We start from the raw sequence: 24899 nt of genomic DNA, 5'->3' as shown, positions 1-24899 counted from the left end.
AATTTCCCAGTGTTTTTCGCCTTTCCCCAACCAAGCGCTGCCTAGTTGCCGTTGACATTTGCGTCTATGAAATTCCACACCAAACAGTNATGAAAGGAAATTCCTTTTCATCGTCTTGGATTGCTATCTCGCTGTCTCTTTATTGCGCACTCTCATTTTTGCAGTGTACTTTTGAGCGCTTGTTCGCATGCTCTCTCATCGAAATTTCCGAATTTCCCAGTGTTTTTCGCCTTTCCCCAACCAAGCGCTGCCTATTTGCCGTTGACATTGCGTCTATGAAATTCCACACCAAACAGCTCGGATTTGCCAAATCACAACCACGAATGCCTTGGTCATGTCGCTGGACTGTCAGTTCAAGTTTTGCTGTGCAACGCGTTGCGTGTCCTAAGGCGTATGAGCGCTTTCGTGTGCTGGCGCTGCGTAGCGTTTTTTTCGTGCGCGTTTTGCTTTTTATCAGAAAATTAAAAAAAAAAATAAATTAAATTGTCGCTGCTTTAAATGAAGTTTGAACAGTGAAATAATATCAAAAATTTTAAAAAGTCTAAGAAAAACGTAAGCCTGTGCATACATGGCCTATTTTTAGGCGTTCGAATTTAACAAACCAAAGAAATTTACAACCGAATTTGCTACTAAAATTTTTTCATGTCTCACATTTGTCATTTCCCGCACACACTTTGTATTGGTTGGCTGGTTCGTTGGTTGCTTTAGGTTGCCTTTTGATTTTCATTTGGCAGCCTTTTGTGCGTAACGCTGTACGTAACGTTTAACTGCGCCGTAATTTATGCATAGAATTTTAAATTTAAAATAAACACCCCGCCCGTGCTGTGGTCTGTCGTTCGCTCGGTACGACGTTCTCTGCTGGTAGGCTCTTCCTCGTCTGTTGTTTTGTGTTTTCGAGTGTCTTCCGCTTTTTGCTGCTTAGACTCCTCTTTAATGCTTCGCTCGCTCTGCTTGAGCTATATCATCATAAGGCATACATTTAGGCGTCCAATGGCGGTGCTGTAGTTATGCATAAGTACTTTGCATAGGCTTATGTTCGGCTATGCGCTTTGTCTGCCATTATGAAGGATGATCAAAGGCAGGCGAAGCGAGACATTTCTAAGCATTTCAGATTGCAGATGTTTTGCAGTGAAGCGGGTGTGCGCTGAAAATGTGCTTTAAATCTAGATTTCAGCAGAGGTTTTAGGCAACAATGCTTAAAGTGAATTGCAAATGTGACGAACAATTTTTTTATCTGGTGAAAATGAAACAAATTTATGAAAGAGAAGATACGATGAATGCATATTGGAAACTTGATTATTTGCGCGCGAAAGTAGGCATTTTTTTTCTTGAAAGTAAGGTCGAATTTTTGAAAAATTTAGTAAGATAATACAGTTATTAGGAAACTTTAGGACGCACTAAGAATAAACTAAATCTGTGAACGCCAAAGTAGCCTGAAAGTATGCAATGATTTTCAAAAATAAAAAAAGGAGAAGAGGTGCAATAAATCCAATTAAATCTTAAAATAAAATAAAAAATTTAAATAAAGCCTACATGGCCAACAAAAAAAAATTTATTAAAGTTTGTCTTATATTTTTCAGCTTAAGACTTCGTTTGCAAGATTTAGTGGCTCGAAATCAAAAAAAAAAATAAAAAATTTGTTTGCCAAAAATTAACTTCGTATTTAATTACTACAACTAAAGCTGCTACAACTAATATCTATTTTAACCTACAATTTTTCTCTTTTGAGGATTAAAAAAAATTTTAATTACTGTAACTCAAATATCTATAAAAATGTGAAAAATTTCTCCTCCCAGTGTTTTTGCTTTTGTAGAATTTTTAAAATAAATTCTTAACGATTATAAGTAAGTTTACTGTTTTCTTTGGTATTCGAAAAGATTTTATTTAATGTTTTATATTTCCCGGTTTATTTAAACTCTCAGCAGTAAAAATTTTGAATCATGAAAGTAAATTTCATTAGAAAAATTGTTATATTAAAATTTGATATGTGATTTTATTCAAAATATTTTCAGGGCGAGTAATTTTTTTCAATTGAAAGATTTTAACCCAATTATTTATTTATTTTTGGACTCATAACAAAATCAATTTTTTAGAAATTTCTTTGTAAAAATTAAAATTTACAACACGTATGAATAGAATTTTTACCATTTTCTTAAATCGACAAATTTTTGGAAATATTTATGTATCTATTAAAAAAAAATATTTTCACAGATTTATTTCACAAAAAATGTATATTTTTTAAGGAAACTATTAATACAAAATTTTCTTAAATTAATAAATGCATGAAATAATAATTTCCTCAGTGAAAATGCCTAGGAATAATTAAAATGTTTTTTTCGTTAAAAAATAATTATTTTTTATAGCTGTCATTACTCAAACTTTCCATTTTAGTATAAAATATATATATATAAAATATATATATTATAGTAAACAGAAAAATTTTATGAAATTTTTTTTATCGATTAAAGAAGCTTTATATTTCAGCTGAAAACTATATGAAACTTGAAATTTATTTTAATTTTATAAATAAGGCTCCAAATTAAAGTACAAGTTCTCATATTGGGAAAATATCTTCTTTGTTACAATATTTTTCTGGGTTACAAAAATTTTGTAAAAAAATTTTCTTGTTCAAAAACTTTTATTTGTAAAAAAATTTACTTGGTAAATTTGTTCTTTGTTTCGAATATTTTTAATACGTTCTCGTATTTTTCCCGAATACATAACTAAGTATGTATATATGTGAAAACTAAATTTTTTTTGGTGAAATTTTGTGTTTTTACTAATAATTTTTTCTAAAAAAAATATTTGCTGTAAGTATTTCAGTACTACTTAGATAAATGAATTCGAGAAAAATTTAAGCGTTGACGAAAAATTTAAATTGAAAAGAAACCTAAAAGAAATGAAAACGACAAGATATTCAAAATTTCGTTTCGGTTAAAATTTAATCACTGCTAGACTAGAACTTTTTTCACAATCTTCATAATCCCAAAAGTCTGTTTATTATTAAGCCTGTCTGGCCGTCGTCTGTGCTAAATAAAATTAATTATTTGGCTTTTTGTTTTTCTTTTTATTTTGATTTATTTATTTATTTATTTTTTTTTGTTTCGCACGCCATAAACCACAACAAATTCAATTCTGGCGCATAAATAACTCAATTGCAAGCAACAAAGCTGCTTTACTGTGATCATAACACAGNATTCAATTCTGGCGCATAAATAACTCAATTGCAAGCAACAAAGCTGCTTTTCTGTGATCATAACACAAACAGAAAACCACAAAAAAACATGCATAGCTCCGCTGCCTTGCTGTATTGTTGCATACTTACAGGCGCTGCACAATCGTGTCAATGTCAGTGTCGCAAGTGAGGCGTAAAAGCGACAACGGACGACGAGTAGTGGCAGAGACTTTCTGTGCGAATAACCAAGTGCAATAACATATAAATTCGATTATGGTAGTTGAAGGGCAAAGTAGACAAAGACAAAAAAAAAAACAGACCGAAAAAATGGAACGAAAGTGGTAAAAGAGCTGGTGGACGGTGTAGTTAATGTAGGCAAAATGAGAATATGAGGGCATTCAGGGGGCAGAGAGTGTATTGTGCTGTAGTAGATGAGGAATATAGAAAGCAACAATGTAAATATTTCATATGATTTAAAAGCGTTGCAAAAATAAAATTATGTCTGCGTGTATGAGCGCTTTTAAATAAACGCACATACATATATTCATATGCAGATAGCTGCTCCGCTATAGTTTTGCGGCAGCAGCCACTTGTTTGTGGTTTACAATGGGAAACCCAGCTGGTCAGACTGCGGAAACCCAGCTGTAGACGTACTATGTGTGCGTAATACTATGAACTCTTTTGTTGCCAAGCAAATAGCCATTACCGGCCGGAGCTGCAGTAGTGGTATGTTGGTCACACATAAATCTTCCTGACGTACTGAGTACGCTGAACTCCAAAGCGAGTGCGAGTTGTGGTTTTGTTTACGCTGCAAACTCGGATCACCAACCGTTACAACAAGCCAGTTGTTTGTTGCTTTCATCCGGTGACAGACTAATGTGAATATATATATGTTATGAATGTGGGTGTATGTGGTTTTGTGTATGTGTGTGTGTGTGTGTGTGTGTGTGTGTGTGTGTGTGTGTGTGTTTATGCATAAGGCATATGGATGCGTGTGCTATGTTTATCCAACCATAATTCACTGGAGTTATAAAATACGAGTGAGCTTTACAAAGTTCAGCTGGGTACAGCATTTTTCAAACGCCCACAGAGTTCTCATTGCACACATAACACAATTTTTCTGCTTCCTTGCTGACGTGGGGCAGTTGACCACTTTATCTTTGCCTGTTGTTATTTTCTGTCCTTTTTCTAGGTAGCAAAAAATGGCAGTTTTCTATATTTTTTTTTTAAGGAAGAAACAAAAGCCGCAGTTGCCAAGCCAAATGGCAAATAAACAACAACCACAAAACACTTGTTTAACTGATTATTTGCTTTTTTGCTCTTTTTCATTACAAAGAAGTACGAATATGTATGTATGTATACGCAGGTTATTTATGAATCCTTTTTCTCTTTTTCGTGGTTTGTACCAAAATGTGCATTTTTATAAAATTTTCCAATAAGGGAAATTACAAATTTTATAAAAAGCATTCCAAATGTGGGTTTGTACTAAAATATGAGTTTTTATAAAATATCCCAAAAAGGGAAATTTATGGGAAATTTTTAGAGTTGTTCAAAAATAGAAAATAAGGCATGTTTTGCATGCTTTCACTAAAATTTTAGTGTAATATTTATTTATTTCCAAATTTCCCAAAAGGCAAACAGTGAATCTACTTCATGTCTTCAGTATTTATAGCCCGGTTAGGAAAAAATTAGGTGTTTTTAACAATGGGAAATGGTGTTTTGCATAAAATAATACAAGAAAATACTTTTGAAACAGTAGCTTTAACAAGTAAGAGCTCCGTGCGAAAATATTTTCGTTATAGAATTTTCGACGGATTTTAATGAATAGCCGCCAAAAAGTGTGCTAAAAGTATGCAAACAAAGTATTTCACAGTTAAGTTTAAACTAATGCCCACTAACAGCCAATTTCACGAGAGCAATTTAAGTGAAAAATGATTTTAATTTTTACATTTTTATTTGACATTTTTGAATGAAAATTGACAGAAAATTAAAAATCATTTTCATTTAAATTGTTGGTGAAATCGGCGTAAGTTGTACTAATGAAATGTGAATTTGAGCTTCACAAATGAAGTTTTTACTAACATTTTTATTATAAGCGCATTTAAATTAGCTTAAACCTATATTCCGATGCCCCTACTACTATATTCACCTCCACTAAAGTATGAAGTCAAATTGATTCATGTTGCTAAGTGCAGGAAAACATATTTTTCAGAACCAAAAATGGCAGTGAGACAAGTAGATAAAAAATTTTGATGAAAATTAGAATCATGACGCCTAAAAGTATGCAACTGATGCTTCTACGCTGTAACACGTAACGCAATGGCTTATATAATTTTTTTTATTAAAGTCGAAGTTCTAAAATACCAGCGCAATAATTTCTATAGTTTTCAAGAGATTGCAATAAGTTTAAACCCGCCACCGGTATTCTAGCGCCTGAAAGTATGCTAGAAAAACATATGTAAACACACTTCACACACTGTTTGAAAATATTTTATTTTGAAAATAGTTTTATTCTACCAAATGCAGAAATATGTCAGTTAGATATGAAAAATATCCGTCCAAAGCGTAAAATTTTGCAGCACAAATTAAAGCCATCGTCCAAATTATATGCTTACGACTACGTGCCGGCTGTCATGACCTATCCTGAAATTATTTATATCGATTTTTCGAGCCCAGTTGAAAAATTCCAATTAAATTCAACAGAAAGTAAAAACTTGCTAAAAATGAATTATTATTTTATTCTCCAAAAAGCATGCTTCATTTTACCAAATTTTGTGCTAAAAAATTATGTTCACTAAAAACTTTAATCAGTGCCACCAGGCGGGCGACCAGTTAACCAAAAAGCGAACTGTGTGTGCGCTCAAAAGTATGCAATAACATTCTACATTGCAGATAAGAGTTTTGGAAAATATGCACACACCATAGAATAAATGAAAACCGACTACTGAACATGGAAATGTGTGTTACTATTGTGAAAAACATAATTAAAGTTTAAAAATTAAAGCAACCCAAAAGTATGCCATGAATTTTTACTATGCGTGGTATTGCAAAATGAACACGTGCGTACTGCTGTGACGTTAAGTCAGTCAGTGAATACGCGTTGGTTTGCTGCAGTTAAAATGTGTCAGCTGTGTACCGCCTTTGGCTACGTAATGGAAATTGTGTGTCAGAGTCAAGTTTTGTGAATTTTATAAACTAAATGCAATAAAGTAAATTATATACATACACTATCAACTAAACAAAAAAATAAGTGAAAGTAAAGATTAGAACGTGTGAAAATTATCGAAAAATATAAAAAAAAAAACCTTACCACTACAACATACTCATTTGCGCACTTCAATCCAAAGCACTCAAATTCCAACCATGGACGCTACAGTGATGCTCGTCGATGCCACGCCTACCCAATTGGAGGTGCAACAACAGCACTTGCGTAAGAATAGCATGTCGCCGCCAATACCGAGTTGTTCTGGCCTTCATTCCTCGCTCGATGCCGACATCAGCTCAGGCAACAATTCCAGCAATATGCAACATCACAAGCAGCTGCATAGCACCGCCAATGCTGTGGCCTCAGCCAACAATAGCGGTCAAACACCGAACTCGAATTGCTCATCTGGCAGTGCATCTCCATCAAAAATGCTACTTGGTGGCAGTAGCGGATCTCCGCTTTTTCTACATCACAACAATCTACAGCATCAGCATCAGCACCAACATCATCATCACCATCATCACAACAATGGTCATGGCCACACTTTGCACACACTCCACCAACATCCGGCCATTGTTAATTTGAAGCAATGCGCTGTGGGTGGGGGTGGCGGCGTCGGCGTCGGCGTCGGCGGTGGATTGGCAGGCGTTTGTTGTAACTTGAGTGGTTGCAGCTTGAGTGGCAGCAGCACACCAACACCGCCGCAACAGGCGCTACATCACACGCTCTATCCGCTGTTGGTGGGTGGTGGTGGCGGCGGTGGTGGCATAAGTTCGAGTGGCCCCAGCTCGCTGGTCAACTCACCAGCTTTGGGTAGGCGTAAGCGTTACACGAGCACTTCATCGAATTGTTCCAGTCAATTTAATAATAACTACGCTGGACTTGATATGGAATCGCTGGAGGACATGTTGAGAAAGGTGAGTGTGAGGAAAGTTCTAAAATTTTTGGATTTAATTTCAAACATAAAATATAGGTTTTGCAGAATACTATCTTATATGCAATTTTAGGTAAAACTATATTTATTTGTAAAATTTCCCATCAAGGGAAATTTTTGGGGAAATTCATTTATTTGCGTTCAAATAAAAAATTGTATATTTGTAATAGTTTTTCATAAAATTATAGTAAAATAGTTGATATATTCTAAATTAAACATCTTATTTCGTGTGGCCTAAACAAGCAAATCACGGACTACTTTTGAAGAGGTGTATATTGAGTTTCATTCATGTGAATGTAGGGTGAATTTTATTGAAATATTTCGGTTTCAAAGGAACACTTACAAATCTTTGAATGAAAGTATTTCCGTACCCTATTCTTTTTAGAATAAATCCATTAAATCTTGTTTCATAAATGTAAATGTTCATTTTACATGGGCTCAAATGCGGATATTTTTTTGCCTCAATTTTGACATTCGCAAAAGTGAACCCGCTTGGTTTTAATTAGTTCACATTATCAAGCGTGCACTGTATCTGAAAAAAACGCTGCCATCCATTTTGGAAAAAAAAATCTTACAGCTTATCCCTCTCAATGAACAAAATTAAAACTGTTCCGAAACATGTTTTTATAAACGAATATGAGTTTTAATAAAATTTCCCCAAAGGGAAATTTTTTGGGAAATTTTCAAATCTAACCTAAATTGAACGAGTTGATTGGTGAAATTATTAAAAAAAGGTATATACATAATTTCCTCAGTGCGAAACAGAGTTCTCTTAACAACAACTTTATTAATTTTTTGTTAACGTAGGCTAAGATAATACATATGTATGTATGCTTGTCTATAATTATGGCCCAAAACAAAATTAAAATATTTTAACTTCAGTTTCTCCAACCAAAACTTTTCAACTCACTTATACTTCTGCCATTCCTTTCCGCATTCCGCATACGTAACTTTAACCCACTAATTTATCAAAGCAAACCGGCATTCCATTAACTTGCATTCCTGTGCGCTCAAGCCATAGTAATTTGTAAGTTGAGCGGAAAAAATGCTATAACTTTAATAAAATCAAACTGAAATAAGAAATCACTTCAAATTAAGAAATGAAAAAAAAAAACTACTGGAATGCTAAAAACAAACTAGCTACCAATTCTCTTTAAGTCCCTAGTTTATGCGCGCCAAGCCAAAGCAATTTCGCACTATTTCAACACTACTCACACGCTTGCAAAAGAAATCCTATCAGCCAACTCACATGTCGGCAATCAATGCGGCCAACAAGCCAGTGAAAATAAAAATACCAAACGAATTACAAAAAAAAAAAAAATACAGCAAAAATCGGAGCAGTAGAAAGGACGCTAGTTGGAAATCAGAGCGCTGGCGTAAATGGCGAGTGATGAAACCCCAAAACGCAAAAGAATTCAAAAACATAAAATACCAAACTAACGAACTAAAAAAAGGGTTGCATACATCAGGGAGCCCCTTGAGGGCGAAGCGATAAGTAGTTAGTTGACTGGTTCGTTGGTTGGTTGTTGCAGCAGACAACAAAGGCGCGTGATGGGCAAACAAATGATTGTGGGCTGGAGGGAGAGTGCGAGGTTATGGGCATGCATTTATTTAAACTTCCATTTTATCTCAGATGCACACATATACACTTACAGGAAATGTAGCATATCTTTAGGGCTAAGTAAGAAGCGTCTACGCTTCAATTAGGTTCAAGTCTGTTTGGTGGAAGATAGGAAAAAGCGTAGCTTATCGTAGAAGAAGACTAAGGAGAAGAAGTTGTAGAGGGTACAAACAATTCTTCCTAGTCACTGAGTGTCCTTTCTGCTCTTGGTAAACGCCTGCAGCCACAGCTAACTAGGGTAATATGTTACTGGTGTGCCCCTCCAGCTCTTATCCTGCACATATCTCCAGCTGTGTAGCGGAACAATGCATATAAATTCGAAGAAGCTCGCACCGAAAAGTGTTTGGCGAAATATTTTCTTTTCCATTTGTTTTGACTTTTTGGCGTAAATTGCACACAATTGCGGCATTATTAGCAAAGTAGTTGTGTTATTTTGTTTTTTTTTTGGGGAGTTTTTTTTTTGGTTAGAAAAAGTGTCCTACTTTTGTCAAATTTTCCCTTGCTTTGTATCTTATTTCAATGTAAATTTCTTCATTTTTTTCCTTTTTTATCGCTTTAATAACAAATACTTTCGTGTTATCTGTGTGCGGTTACCATTTGCACAAATCTTTATTCTATAGCAAAGCACTCGCCATATTCCCTCCACGCTCACCAACTTTTCACTGGTCATTTAAACTTTTTGACATTTTTGCGGCATTCGCAATGTCGCAGCGTGTTTTTCTCAATTTCCCAAAAGTTTTGCCACCTCCACTTCCGCTTTTGTTTGGTTGTTTGTTGGTAGCGGTCAGCCTGAAATTTATTGAACTTTAGCTAATAAGTTTTGGGATTTAGAGGGGATACTTTAAAAGGTGGAGCGCTTTTTGTATTCGCCAAATGAAAAACAAAAACACCCTCAGCACCTTTGCTTCATAACTTTTGCTTTTTCGGCTTGGGTTTCTTTCTATATTTTTTTGGCTTCCTTTTGCCATTAAAATGCCTCGGTTATTCATCTTGCGCCAACAATTTTGCTTTGTGAGCGTAATTTTTTCCTTAGTAAGAACATAGTTGGTGTCAAATTAAATTTGTACACATTTATCTCAAATTTAATAGCCTAAAAAGTTTTGTGTTAAGTGTGTTTGAAAGAATTTTTATCTTCGTGCGCCTAATAGTATGCATAAGTGCGACTAACGCAAGTGTGAGAAATTTTATAGTTTTTTTTTTGATGAAAATAAGTCACTTTCAAAACTTTCGCCCGACGCAAAATGCGATTATTTAAATTATAGTTATTTCATTGTGTTTTTAGCGCGAAAAAATTTGTCGATTACCCCTGGTTTATTGTCAAGTGCAAGCCAAATGAAAGAATTTTGAGTTTTTTTTAAGGAATATGCTTAGTTTTTACTTGTTATGTATTTTCAAATATTTGTAACAGAATTCTAATAAGTCTTACAATTACCTCTTAAACATAATTAACATTAAGACTTTTTTTTTCTACAAGAATTGCCGGAGTATATTCCAAGCAGTGAAAAGGACTTTTTCGATAGAATTCTACAAAAAATGCACTTGATGAAAAAATTTCTTTTTGAAAATATTAAAACCAAACGCGTGGTTATTTGAGATATTTACTTGGCATTGACTCCAGGTGGTTTTTCTGCAATTCAAGCTTTCACTTGTAAAATTTCCCTATTGGGAAATTTTCTAAAACTATGTATTATTATTTAAATTTTGCTTAGTATTATCCTCAGTTCATTTATTGAACACAATTCGTTAATTTGTACAATTTCCTTTAAGAGAAATTTATAAAATCATGTACATATTACTACTGAAATTTCTCTGAATAGCATCTTAAGTTGATAAGTAAATATCTCTCCTTGGAATTAGAGCTATTTTTTTACGAAAAAGTACCACATTCGATGCCTATCCAGTATCGAAACTTATAGCTAAGCGTAGCTGTAAACGAAGAAACAAGCTTTAAAAGGCCTAAAGCAAGTAATTTTTAAGCAAGAAACAAAACCAGCCTCAATTCTCTTATACAAATTTAAGATTATGTTTTTTTTTTGGTCCAAAGCTCAAAAATATTGCAAAAACAAATTATTTCCACAAATTACTTAGTTTTATGTTCATAAGCGAAGACACCAAGAATAACGAAAAAGTGCGCAACGCAAAAAATAGAAAGGAAAGGTAAGCTAACTTAAATTTAAGTAACTCGACTTTGAATAACAAATACAAATGTATGCCTTTATTATGTAAAAAAAATTAAATAATAAGTTTGAATGGCATCTAAAGGAATATCTTCATACAATACTGTTAAGCAATTCAAGTATTTTCTATGAATTTGGGTGTTAAACACCGCGCACTCTTAAANAAGTTTGAATGGCATCTAAAGGAATATCTTGATACAATACTGTTAAGCAATTCAAGTATTTTCTATGAATTTGGGTGTTAAACACCGCGCACTCTTAAAAAAATATCGTGGAATAATCGTTTCCTTTTACTGCTTGCTTGAAATTTGATAAGTCGATGAAAATCCCTTGAGGGAAATTTTTGCAAAGTATGTGAATATACTTTTAGTTTTCTCCTTAATAGTTATTGTCAACTGTTTAGCAAAAATATGGCTGTTTAATTAAATTTCCCTCAAGGGAAATTTTCAGAAATAGTGGTTAATACTTAAATGTGGCTCAGTTTTAACCCTTATAAGTTGTTAAGCGCGAAATAGCTTTCATTGGTGAAATTTGCATAAAGGGAAATTTTGAGCAATTTTGAAAATTAGTTTGAATTAAAAAAAAAAACTTCTCTGAGGAGGTTTTTCAAATAATAAGGAATTGTATGAGTATAGATCTTTTTGTTACGGCGAACAGACGGACAAGTTATAATTATAAAGGATTTTCTACTGCTTTAAAAAATATTGTTAAATCGTAAATTTTTCCCTCCATAAAATTTATATTTCCCACTGCAACATCTACTACTTCCGCAATTTCCTCTCCCTCTTTCTAACTCTCCAACGAAATTCACTTTAGCAACATGCAAAACGGGCCACAAAGTCGTTAAAATCCCATACACCGCTTGCATGTCATTACCACATTAATACTCGCCACTTATTGTGTGCCATTCGGTATACTATACGGCCCACAAAATTGGCCTGGAACAAATAGACCGCAGGTGGCACCAGGCAGTCTGTTACACACACAAAAAAAAAAAACGTAACCGTAAATAGGAAAAGCCGCCACAATGCAATGCGAGGATACAGAGAAAAGTCAGTACAATGGCGGTTTGCGCCTAAAATACGCGACTAGCATGCGCTAAACCTGGCATATCCACATTTTATTAGCTTTAATGAACCCTCAAGCCACAGTCGGTGTGCTAAATATTGCATGTAAATGCGTAAAAGCATATTTTATGGCGGCGCACCACTGCTAAACCATTACATATTGTATACTTTTGTGCGCTGACCAACCTGAATTCGGTTGCATTGTTTTGCAGTGCAATTGGTGCAATGCTTCTGTGGTTTTTATTGCTGTTAATGTATGCGTACTAGTATGCAAGCATATGTGTCACCAGCGGTGCCTATTTTACACGGAACTGTCAACGCAAGATACTTGCATACTTTTAGGCGCATGGCGCTCTACTTTGTGCTATATTTATTTGGGCTTCTATTTTACACTAGAAGAAAAAATTAGTGCAGTGCGGATGTATAGTAGTGGACGGGCTTGGAAATGATACATATTTGTGTTTCGCGGCATATGAAGGCATACTTTCAGGCGTATTTTTCTTTTACTTCACTGCTTTTTTCTTCAAGCTAAGCTATTGGCTGTGGCGCTGTGGGGTTAAGCAAAAAGTATATACACACACTTTGCAGCAGTGCTTCTGCACACATCAGTGACTTGCTAATGTGTGCCCTCACCTTTGACCTTTGCTGCCTATTTTCAAGCGCGAAATTACCTTATTTTTGCGCAGTCACACTTCGCTGCCAACCCAAACACAAACGATTTGCCTCTTTCCGACATGCAACACATTCAAGCATCTTTTGCTGCCTTTCCAAGATTCTAATATAAAATTCCCTGCGGGCAGTGAAAGTTGGCTGGAGGCGTAGCACGCCAAGCGCCTGAAAGTAACTTTAACATTCTTTGGCTACCTCTTTGTGGCGCCATGCGGCAACCTTGAAAACGCGTTTGTGTCTTGCAGCTGTGTGCCACAATACCTTTGCGGTGCCTTTAACTTTTGCTCGCACAAGGTGTTAAAGTTCGTGGTGAAGGGGGCTACTAATGGCCTGGGTCATTGCAAATGCCTTTTTCCGTCTTAAAATATTTTTGCCTACTTTTTGCACACACACCCTACGTGGGTTGTTGTTTGTTTCGTAGAAGCAAATAATCATTTGAAATAAATCACTGCTGGAATGAAAAGTTTTAAATGACATGCCACATGCTGAGCTTTGAGCCTGCTGAGGGTGCTGAAGGCACCATGGCGAGCGACCATTGTGAAACCTTTCCTCATTCACAGCGGTGAATTTTCGCTAAATTTTCACATTTTCCTAATAAATTTGGGAATAGTTGTGCGTAAGCACCCTAAATTATGTTATTATATAAAGTGAAAATACATTTTATTAATGAAGAAATGGTTTGTATCAGCTTTTTGAAATTTTAACAAAATTTCCTAACGAGCAACATTTTTCTGAAACTAATTTTGAAAGCACCGTTGTGCTCAGCAGTTTTTTGACGCCTCTTTTTATTAAAATTAACCGTTCTCATAAAACTTCCCTGAAGGGAAATTTTTAATACGTAAGATGAATCAAATAAAACGTTTGAAGACCGAACGACTGGCACGAATAAGGATATTGTTGGCAATATTTGCAAAATTTCCCCTAGGAAATTTTTACAAATTTTTGTTTAATAAAGTTTTTGGGTCAAAAAGTTTGTCTGATGCCTTGCTTAAAAAAATAGCTTACAAAAATACTTACAAAAATTCTTTGATGGGAAATTTTGGTATGTGATGTTAATAAAATAATTTGTTATTATAAATTTTTAGAAACTCTCTCGTAACACCCATCCTCAGGCTTTTGAAAATATGAAAACCATCACTAGAACTCGTGTTTTAGCTTACTTTGTTATTTCTGTGATCAGTTTTGGTGGTTGTTGAAAAATTTCCCTTTCAAGAAATTCAGTAAAATATTTATTTCCCTCTTAGGGAAATTTTTGAAAATTGTAAAATATGAGAGTGCTATTGCTTAAATTATGTTAGTTTATTATTTTTTTAAGACAGGTGCCATTTTCGACTCAAAAAGCCGCTTAAAAGCATACAATTACTTGCGGGCCTAAAAGTGTACAGCACTAGTAGTGATAGCACATTCTTATTCACTTCTATGGTATAGGAAAGAACAAAAGTGAATAAGTAGAGGCAATCTCCGAGTCTTGTAAAACCCCTGCAAGGTGCGCAAATTGCATAGTTAGCAAAGTTGTCCCATAGGCTTTGCAAAGCTGCGAGAACATCCCTAAATTTTTAAGTTAAAAAAAATGCCAACATCCGCCGTTCAAAGCAATAAATCTTAAGCGCGCCTGGTGAGCTATGCACAAAATACATACATATGTGCATATATATGTATCTGGAGGAAACGATGTTGAAGTTGAAATTTAACAATAAAACGTGAGAAATAGAATTCCACAAAGACCGCGGATTTCCGCAAACTTAGCTACAATTCGAAATTGCAAAAAAGTACACGGCAACAAACTTTTCACGTCCTTCCACTTCTCTCTATGGACTCCTTGGTTGTCTTTACACATTTTTTCTGCGCCTATATGTATGCAATGGGAAAATTTACATTTTGATTTCGTACTCTTTGCCATTGGTGATGATGTTGGTAATAGCAGGCAGCAGGCAGCAGCTCGCCGGCTCTCAATTCTCTATGCGGTGATTTTTCAAAAGTTTTTACCAAAATAATATTTTCACACAGGTAACTAGCAGGTGTAGCATGCTTTTTGGCGCCGTCGTACGAAGAATAACAAACATTAGCACACGTAAGGGAAAATTTGAAGTCGGTTAGAAGGTGGCGGAAACCTAAGCTTTTGCTCACACTCGCCTTAGTTTCTATATCAATTTCGCTGTACCTTTGGAGCTTACACGTCTGCAGACCGCCTGTCGCCGCGCTAAAAATTCCTATAGCTCACCTGCTCTTAGCTAGGCAGGAGGCTAGGCACTCCTTGTGGCTCGTGACCAACAACTCGTTAGAAATTAAATACACTTTTAGTAGTGTTTTTGAGTATTCCCGCATGTCTTTTCAATGCAAAGTGCTTATTTTTATGGTGTAATAAATTCTTTCGCTGCATACTTTTTGGGGATATATACCTAGCTACATGTGTGGAATTAGGTAAGTGTTGATTGGTTGGTGAAAGTTGCATTGGGAAAATGTGGGCAAGTAGTTTTTACTTGATTTCGGTGATAAATGCATTTTCAAAATTTTTTATGTATACTTTAAGGCGATGTGGCTTGGAAATTAATATTTTTTAATGGGGAAACTGGTATGTATTTTTATTTTTTTGTTACAAGTATCTTGCATATTTTTGGGCGACATCTTTTTTAATTCATCGTGTAAGCCGAAAAACGTTATAATGCCAATTTTTTTATTTTATGTGGTAAATATCAGTTAAAAAAATTCTGAGCATACTTTTATGCGCTCTTGTTTGAAATTGCGTTTATTTCAATTACGCAAATTGAACAATAATCCATCATTAAATATGGTTTGCGCCATTTTTCATTATCTCTATCCATCTGCAGTAATTAAGCAGCTCTTTTAATACGAAGTACGCCCAAAACTATGCTACATTTATTTAATTTTTGCATTGCCATCTAATTGGCATTATATTACAAGCACCAAGTTATTTATTTTTATAACCCAATTAATTTTTGCTTTACTCTAAATACCAGCAGACATAATCGAAAAATCACTGCTATTATTTTTACTATTATGCGCCTGATAATATGCACTAATAAACATAAAATAAATTATCACAACTCTGTTATGCTTGCGGCGCTCTATACGCACCTGGAATGAGACTAATCAGCATATGTCATAAATCTCGCAAAATGTATGCGGGCAAATTTTCAGAAATTAACAATACGAAAATTGCATTGCCTATTTTTAGGTGGCCGCCTGCTAGTCAGCTAGCCAACTGCATGTGTATGCTCATAAATTTTATTACCGATGCCGGTTTTACGACAGTTTCGGCTGACCAACTCGCAAAACCTACAACTATTAATTTTCAGCCTAAAAGTATGCTATGGAATTTGATAGGGCAAACTATAATGCTGGTAAATGTGGTAATGTTTTCGGTTTGTAGGTGTGTCTGTGCATGTACTTTAGCATGAATTCAAGCTTACATACATGCGTGTGTGTGTGTTAGCGCGAGCGCATGTGTGTTTACGTACGTGTATGTGTTGTGCCACACCTCCACCAATTCATTTTTCTATAGCGTGTTCATTGAATGCCCAAAGTGCTCGTTAGTATGGCCATATAAAATGTCAATTGTCTTTTACGACAACACAAACTAACATATTACAACAACCACAATGACAAGTAGCGCAACTACGCCTAGTTTTAGTGTTTAACTGCCAGTATTAGTTGTTTTTATTGTTGTACAACAGCGGTCATTATTTAAGTCATGCGACACTTGTCTGCCTGCCAACCTGCCAGCTAGCCAGCCTACCAACCTACCAACCTACCAGCCAGCCAGCCTACCAACCTACCAGCAGCCTATCAGTCTGTCTGTCTAGCCCAATGAGTGTCTTTTGTGGTCACTCGTGCAGTGCGGCACACTTTTAGGCGTGGGTATGAGTCTCCAGACAGCACACCTACATTCATATACATACAAATACATATTCATACATGAAACCGCTTGTTTGCTCACAAAGTTCTGCTACAGACATAGATAAGCGTTCTACTTAATGTGTGTAGTTAATATTAGGTATATGTGTTCGTTGGTCTGCATGCATTAGTATGTGTAAATGTGTGTAAGTTGTTATGCTTATTAGATTTTCGTAGCGTAAATGATTACTGAGGCCTTTCATTAGCTTTATAAATCGACAGATGTGCTGCAGCCGAGCGCCGAGGCAATGAGCTGTTAGTATTGTAGAACATGCTTTTAGGCGCGCTGGCTTAAAGTGGTATTTTTTATGAATAAACATTTAATAAGAAGTATTATTTAACTATTTAGACTTACGATAAAAAACGCATTAAAGTGCTCTGTGCCTGGAAGTATGATTTCTGGTTTTGAAAAGTAAAAGTTTTTATATGGAAATTTGGAAGAAATGACCTTAGAATTTACGCATAATAATGGTTCGGAAAATAAAATTTGGAATTAGACTTTATTTAAACTAAAGATTTTCTTTGAATCCTTATATTTTAGACGTGAGTTTAAAACTCTTAGTTGTGGTATCACTGCAGACCTTAACTCGTGGTCTTTGTGTGTCCCTGCATAGCAGTGACAGCCACACCTATGTACCCACCTACCTAATATCATAGATGTTATAAAAACGATGTTAAAAAAAAAACAAATATTAGTCAAATGCATCGTTCTTAAGTTCTGAAAATTTTCTAAACTGTCAAAAGATACTAAATGTTTACATAGTTACAAAAGAAGAAGATTTAAAATGCCCAGGGATATTTTTCTGCTTGCTCCAAAAAATAGGCTTCGCTTGTTAATTAAAAAAAAAAAAAAAAAAAGGTATGGATTCAAAAATTATATTTCAGGTCGCATGAAAAATTAATATATGTTAGTGTAGACCCAATTTTTGCATAAAATGTAACGTACCTTTAGGCTTGCAGGCCTAATAGCTGCATCAAGCCAACAAAATTCGAATTGAAATATTTATGAATATAGGCTAGTTAAAAAATTGTATATAGAAATTTTCTGTTATGTGTTTACTAATCAGCGCCTGAAAATATGTAACACTTGCAAATAAAAATTGTGCAATAGTGCTATTCGTGGAAAAATAACTTCAATTCATGTCCAGAAAAAATATCAGCTTTGCTTCTTTATAAAGGCACAATATGTTGAAAAATAGTCATCACGCTAAAAAGTAGGCTATAAATTTTCGTGACAATCGCATATTTTGATTTAGAACCAACTTTTTTGCAGCCTGTACCAATTAAGTGCATTCAGATTAAAAAAAAATAATGTTAGACATTTTCTTCTTCTTCTTGACATATGCTTAACATATAGCACAATTTTAGGCAGGTATACCTTAGCTTTACTCATCCATGCTAGATTTATATCCAAACTACTAATTGATAACATCTGGATATATTAAATCTCATAAAAATTGCTGTGGGTTGAGTATCATTAAATGCGCCTAAATATATGCTTACGTCTTACATAAAAAGTAACATCGTTGCTGCTTTTTAATGAACAGAAATTTTAGCTGTTTTAAAAAACTTGCCAAAAATACAAAATGTGTACCTTGTAGAGTGGAAAGTGAATATTAAGGTGTTCTCAACGCCAAAAAGTAGTCTACAGCTTTGTTAAGGCACTCATTTACGTTAATATTTACTAAGCACTATTTTTTGTTTGCAATAAGTTTTGCAACAAAAGGAACGCCCGGTTTTTACATTTTGTTTATACCCTGCAGAAAGCGCCTAAAAGTATGAAATTTTTTTAAAACAATTTTTGCTTTAATTGTGGCGGTCTAAAGGATTCTAAGACTTTGGTTTATGGCTAAAGGGTCCGAAGAGTACCAAACACACAAATTTTTTGAGTTAGAATTGTTTTACAAATTTTGATTGCCCAAAAGTATGATTTTTTTCTTAAAAAGAAATGTAAACTGCTCAAGCTTTGTTAATATTTTTTTTTATTTTAATCTTTTCTATAGGAAGAATATCGAATTTTGTAATTTTTCCATTTTCGCTTAAAAGTATGCAATATTTTTGTAGTCCTATCTTTTAAACACACTTTCACGCCCAAAAGTATGCCATATGTACTTTTTATGAATTTTCAACTGAAATTGCGCATCGCTCTTAAAATAACCGCCTTTATCTAAAACAACAAAACCATTCTAAATATTTGTAATTCCTTTGGTAAATATCAAATAATGTATAACAATGGTTTCACGCCTAATAGCATGCTACAGTTTATAACAACGCCAACTGAAAGTATTAGATATTTTCCCTAAACTCCACTACTTTGTCGAAATTCCTAAGCCTCTAGAAGTATGAAATTTTTCCATTTCTGTAGCAAAAAAAAATCGCCTGCCAGGAAAAAGTTTTTTTTTGGCAATACTTTCCTCATGTATTTCACTATTTTTCCTACAGTCATCTTATTAACTAAAAAAGAATGTCACAAATTTGCCACAAAGCAAACTTTAAAAACACATTTTTCCATATTTGCTTTCTAATGCTTGCACAATTTCCGCTTAGCATGCAATTTCCGACACTTTCAAAGCGTTGTTTGTGAACTCCTTTCCATAGATGTCACTAAGTGCAGCACAAAAAACCAGAATATTTGCCAATAAGTATGCAATCATTTTTTTCTCAGCACTAAGTACAGACAAGCAGACATGCAACACTTTTAGTGCGTATATCTGTGCTGGTACCCATGACTGTGAGGGTGTATATATGTAGCCTTTTATCCTGCTTTAGTTTCCCCACATATGTGCACCTTTTGTCAGGCAACACACACTTCTCACCTCCTCTGCCATTCGAGTATGTTTAACACTACAAATTTACCAATTTTCAAAACAAAATTCAAAATTGAATCAGAAATTCATAAATACTTTTTCGGCTGCACTCGGCGTATGAAAATGCGTGCCTGTGTGTGCTATGGAGTGCTGCTTAGCCTAGCACGTTGTGCATGAATACTTATGCGCCTGAATGTATGCAAATTTAATATGATTTTAATTTGGCTGCGAGCGTTGTGTGAAGTGCTCTAGCTTTGTCTGCTACTTCAACACAATCCTTCATTTCATTCATTCACTTGTTCATTCAAACGCTCATTCATTGTGCGCAAATGGACCAAAGCTGGTGCTGATTTGTGTATGAACGTCTAAAGTATGAAGTAAGTTTGGGTGAGTCCTTTATGAACTCCGAGCATATGAATTTATTATGTAAATTTTTTGGGAAGCAGGGGGAAACATATGGAAATTGTTGCTTGAGGAAAAATTGTTTTTGGGCTTAAGTGGCGGAAGGAGTTGCTATGGTAATGATTTGTGGGAGGGTGCGGAGGTGAGGGTGAGCGAGAGGGAGAGGAGAGAGAATCTGAGTGGTGGAGGGAAATTGAATAGGGATGTGAAACCTTTACAGAATAAGGGTCGACAATTGAAGAACAGGTGAAAGTTTAAAGGGTAACTGGGACATATTGATTCATAAATATGAATTGCTTTTTAAGTTTCACAGATCAAATATGGAATACTGATTTAATTTTCCTCTTTTCTTCTTTTACAGGTGAGTGACGAACACAGCTTTTTATCAGATAAGTATGCTTTCAACTGAAAATGCACGCAAGTATGTGAATTTGATAAAAAGTGTAAGGAAAAGATTTTGCTTTGGGAATTGTATTTCTTAAAAAATAATAATAACCCAAAATACTTAACCGGAACTGTTATAAATAGGAACACAGATACTGCTTAGATGGAGCACTAATATGACACTGATATCAAAAATGATACTGACACAAAAACTGGCGCTGATATTAGTAACAAAAATTCATAATGATTAACTATAGCATTAATAATGCGCTTACAATAAAATTGTAAATGATAAATACTGACAATATTATTCACCCTAATACTGATATAGGAACTTATTCCGACCATAATCCTCACACCGATACTTATACTGATACTGAAACCGATGCTAATATCGATACTGATACCGAAAATGATACAGATACTGGCAATAATTTTGAAACTGGTATCGATACTGGTGCTAAAATTGATAATGAAACTGATACGGCTAGTGATACGGAACTAAAATTTATACTAAATTATTGTTACTGCTACTGTTACTGTTACTTTTACCTTTACTGTTACTGTCACTGTTACTTTTACTGTTACTCTAGTAGATAGATAGTATGATGTGTGCACTATTAATCTTACTGTTACTGTTACTGTTACTGTTACTGTTACTGTTACTGTTACTGTTAGCGTTACTGTTACTGTTACTGTTACTGTTACTCTTACTCTTACTGCTGCTTTTATTGTTACTGTTACTGTTACTGTTACCAGTACTGTTACTGTTACTGTTACTGTTACCAGTACTGTTACTGTTACTGTTACTGTTACCAGTACTGTTACTGTTACTGTTACTGTTACTGTTACTGTTACTGTTATCGTTTTTATTACTGTTACTGTTACTGTTATTTTACTCTTACTGTTACTCTTACTGTTACCGGTACTGGACTGCCTCTGTTCTTAATCCCTATACTGTTAATAAACAGTAATTTCAATGCTGACTCAGAAGCTGACACCACCAGCGACGTCTGAGAAGGAGAGTGATGACGCTGATTCTAATTCTGAAACTGATACTGGCATAGATTACACTAATACTCGTATAAAAATACTGACACTACTTGCCTATTGACATAAAAACTGACAACTATACTGACTAAGTATAATACTGGAAAACATAATATGAGCCCAGTGCTCGCTTTTTTATTACCTTCCTTTTATTAGTTCGGGATGTAACTATGCAATATTGATGCGCCTAAAAGATGCGGCGATTTCTATTCTCAAGTTACATACCTGATGACAGTACGAATGGCAATTACAATAGGGTGGTTTTAGTTTTTTAAACTATAATTTTATTTACATAAATTTTTAAACGAATTCTGATACAATACTGACACTTACTCTTTTAGTACCGCCAATATTTAGACGCACCAATTGTCACTGATACTGACAAGATTAAGACTAAAACAGAAAAAAATATACATGTAAGTCTTAGATACACGTGGTTTCACAAACGGGTTAAATTTACTGCATTTTCTAGAGTTAAACATTTTAAGGAAACGCAATGCCTTAGCTTTAAAAAGTCTTGCTACATTCAAGTATCTGCCCTTCATAGCTATCACATTTTTAATACGACTACCCGTTACCACCAAAGGCTCTCTACTCTCCGCTGCCATTCCTTCCCGTAAGCAACAACAACAACAACGACCGCTGTGTATTCTGTTTTTTGTAAATAACCTCTGCGTAAATCTAATCAACTCCTTGCCGCTTTGTGTAATCTTTTGCCTGACTTCGCGCGCTACTCAATACTTGTATGCCTTAGTACTTTGCTACATTTCACTACATTTCATTTTGTCTCATATCTTTTGGCGCTGCGTTTTTGTTTTTTGCTTCTTTTCCACTGCTCTGTGGCTTTTGCCAAATTAAGTAGCATTCACACACATCAGCGCCTCAGAGATTGCTACGTTTACGAACATACACAAGTACATGTATACTCGTATGATGTTTATATGTAGAAAGTGCAGAAAAGTCAACAAGCCGGTACATATTTTGGTTAGGTCCTCTTCTTTCTGTGCCAATCTATCGTTTCTTTGGTAAAAAGTTGCGGTTGGAGAAAAAATTGAATGAAGCAACGTTTGAAGTAAGTTTGTGGTAAGGAAGCGAGCTAGAGAACGAGATATGATCGGTAGGAAATGGTACTGGTTCGTGAAGGTGCTAATTTCATAGAGGTTAAGCACCCAAGCGAGGAGACAAGGAACTCCACAAAACGCAGCGAGTACATCCAACCTCTGAAAATTCCCCTTACTTTTCCCAAGTTAAGGGGTTTAGCGCGAGATTGACAACAGGTTAATGAATAAACTGTTCGGGAATACAGAAAAAAGATTCTCGGCACAACCCCGAATTAAAATGAATGAAAGAATTCCGACAAGTCTGAAGACGGCCAATGCCAGTGAGACGTAAATCCTTCCACCAATTATAATGAAAAACCTACAGCGAACGAATCCTAAGAGATTAGATTAACAATCACTGAACCACCGCAGCTTGCGTCCTTAGCCTCGATACATTCAGTGAAAAGGCTACTAAGGAACACCTTAGAATGAAACAGAGACTAAACGAGCTCCGTATGATGACAAATCCACCCTATAAGGTCTTTGCCGTCTGTTCAAAGAGACCAATAGAAGTGTTCCGGCTCTTATACATACAAGTACGAAAGTTATTCGTTATGAAGATTGAACCCTCGCAAATACTTAGAAACATGAGACAAAAGGAAGCTGCATAAAACAGAATCGCCCTCATCCGATCCGCGCTTCGAAAGCTCATTCAACTGTACCACGGAGCATTCACGGACGAGGGACTGCTCCGTTGTTCGAGTGCGAGGCATCAAAGAGGAGATACAGTCGGTTCTTCAATAACATTGCAACATTTCTCAGGTCCCGCAATTGAACGCAGTGATGCTGAAATCGATTCTGTAATAGTGTTTGAAAGATAATGTGGGGATTGAAAACGAAAATTATAGTAAATATTGGGCGACTTTAAGCAAAGTACGAAAATATTGAAATTGAGACTGAGATGAATTCCAGTCCGGGTGATCCAATTACCAGAAGTACAATTAACTACCGAAATATTAGAAAAACGCTTAGGATAAGATGAAGTCGCATATGCAAAAGGCAGAGATTAATGCCAGCATTATGGCTGGTCGCAGTTCAGAAATTCGGTTTCTATCATGTTTGAGGATGAACTAGGATAACAACTATGATGGATCGATTTTGAAACTTTGACTCCTTTGAGTCCCAGGCGCCAAAAAAGGGAAGTACTAGGAACGTTATGGAGACTTCTGCAATGCGAAGAAGGTTTGGATGGACTGCAGAGGTAAGACCATTTCAGAGTGCAACAATAGCATTAAGAAGGTCAAAAATGCGACGAGGATTTTGGAAACCCAGCGTGCATTGAGACCAGGTCTATGGCTGATCTGGATTTTAGAAATGTAATAGAGATGCGTGTGAGCCTGGAATCGATACATATTAGACCCAAAGTATTTATGCAGACAGATGGCTGATTTGACAACTACCATCGGAGGGGTCATCATAGACTATTTAGAGCTCGGATAGAATGTGGACCAGGCACCAGAATCACAGTTAAGATAATGGCAAGCTGTGACTAGGACAAAAGAATTGGATTCGGAGCTGGTAACTAGTCTGATGTAGAGACTAAGGCTAACGTGATAATGACTCGAAACTTCAACTAAGTCAAGGCTGTGGCGAACTTCAACAGAGTGCAAAACATAAGGCGGCTCTGAACTCGGACCGCATATAAACCAAAGACCAAAACTGGATCTGAGTTCGAAACGAGTATGAATAAGCGCCCAGGACCGAAGCAACGTTAATTTAAAGCTGCAATGGAGATAAAAGAAAATCCGATTCTGAACTCGGACCGAGCCAGAGTCTACGGCTAAGGCTACTGTGAGCAAGATTCGAAGCTACGACGGAGCAAAAGAGAAAGACGGCTGTGAACTCGGATCTAACTTGAATGAGTGGTCAAGACTAAGGTGAGAATGACTGAAAGCTGTGACTGGAATGAAGGAGTTGAAAAGTTTTTTCTATCAGAATATTCCGCTTGGGTTCCTCAACCAAATTGCTACAAACCATATGACAACACACTCAACTGCAATACACAATTGCAGCTCATATGCACCGAAAGACTTTGTATAGCAAGTGTGGTATAAACAGTAAAATGCCAGCGGTTGTTAGATTTTATTTCTGTTTGTTTCTCTTCACATTATACTACTTTTTTAAAACTTCGAATCAAAAATTTTTTTGATTACTGTTTCGCTCTATTTTTTCTACTGCCAACAGTCAAAAGGCGCAATTCAACCGCAAAGAACGTGTTTTCCCGAAGACATGTGAGCACACAAACACACACACTTCGATGTATAGAATATAGTTGAGGCTCTTTTCTCATGCTACTTACAGCGCCAGATGTATTTGATATGTGTCTACATGTACTCTCCACACATAACTAGTATGTGCATACATATGTAAGCCGTTTCATTGCATGAAAATTG

General features: G+C 35.4%; 1 protein-coding gene across 8 annotated transcripts in view; it reads left to right on the top strand.

Moving 5' to 3' along the window:
- The first annotated feature begins 377 nt into the window (after positions 1-377).
- LOC108361003 (uncharacterized protein CG43867) overlaps positions 378-24899 on the top strand; it is a 174599-nt gene continuing 150077 nt past the window's right edge. For 7 of the 8 annotated variants that reach the window (XM_017613534.1, XM_017613533.1, XM_017613532.1 and 4 more), the window contains exons 1-2: positions 378-552; positions 5987-7297. In XM_017613534.1, coding sequence (XP_017469023.1) covers positions 6539-7297 — 759 coding nt within the window. In that variant the 5' untranslated portion in view covers positions 378-552; positions 5987-6538. The remainder of the gene's footprint in view (positions 553-5986; positions 7298-24899) is intronic. The other variant, XM_017613527.1, reaches the window with a different exon arrangement.

The sequence above is a fragment of the Rhagoletis zephyria genome, unplaced genomic scaffold (assembly GCF_001687245.7).
Source record: "Rhagoletis zephyria isolate East Lansing unplaced genomic scaffold, Rhagoletis_zephyria_1.1 Rzeph_scaffold_00677, whole genome shotgun sequence".
Taxonomy (NCBI): Eukaryota; Metazoa; Arthropoda; class Insecta; order Diptera; family Tephritidae; genus Rhagoletis; species Rhagoletis zephyria.
The sequence above is the reverse complement of the archived record's forward strand: the minus strand, read 5'-3'. Positions and strand labels throughout refer to the sequence as shown.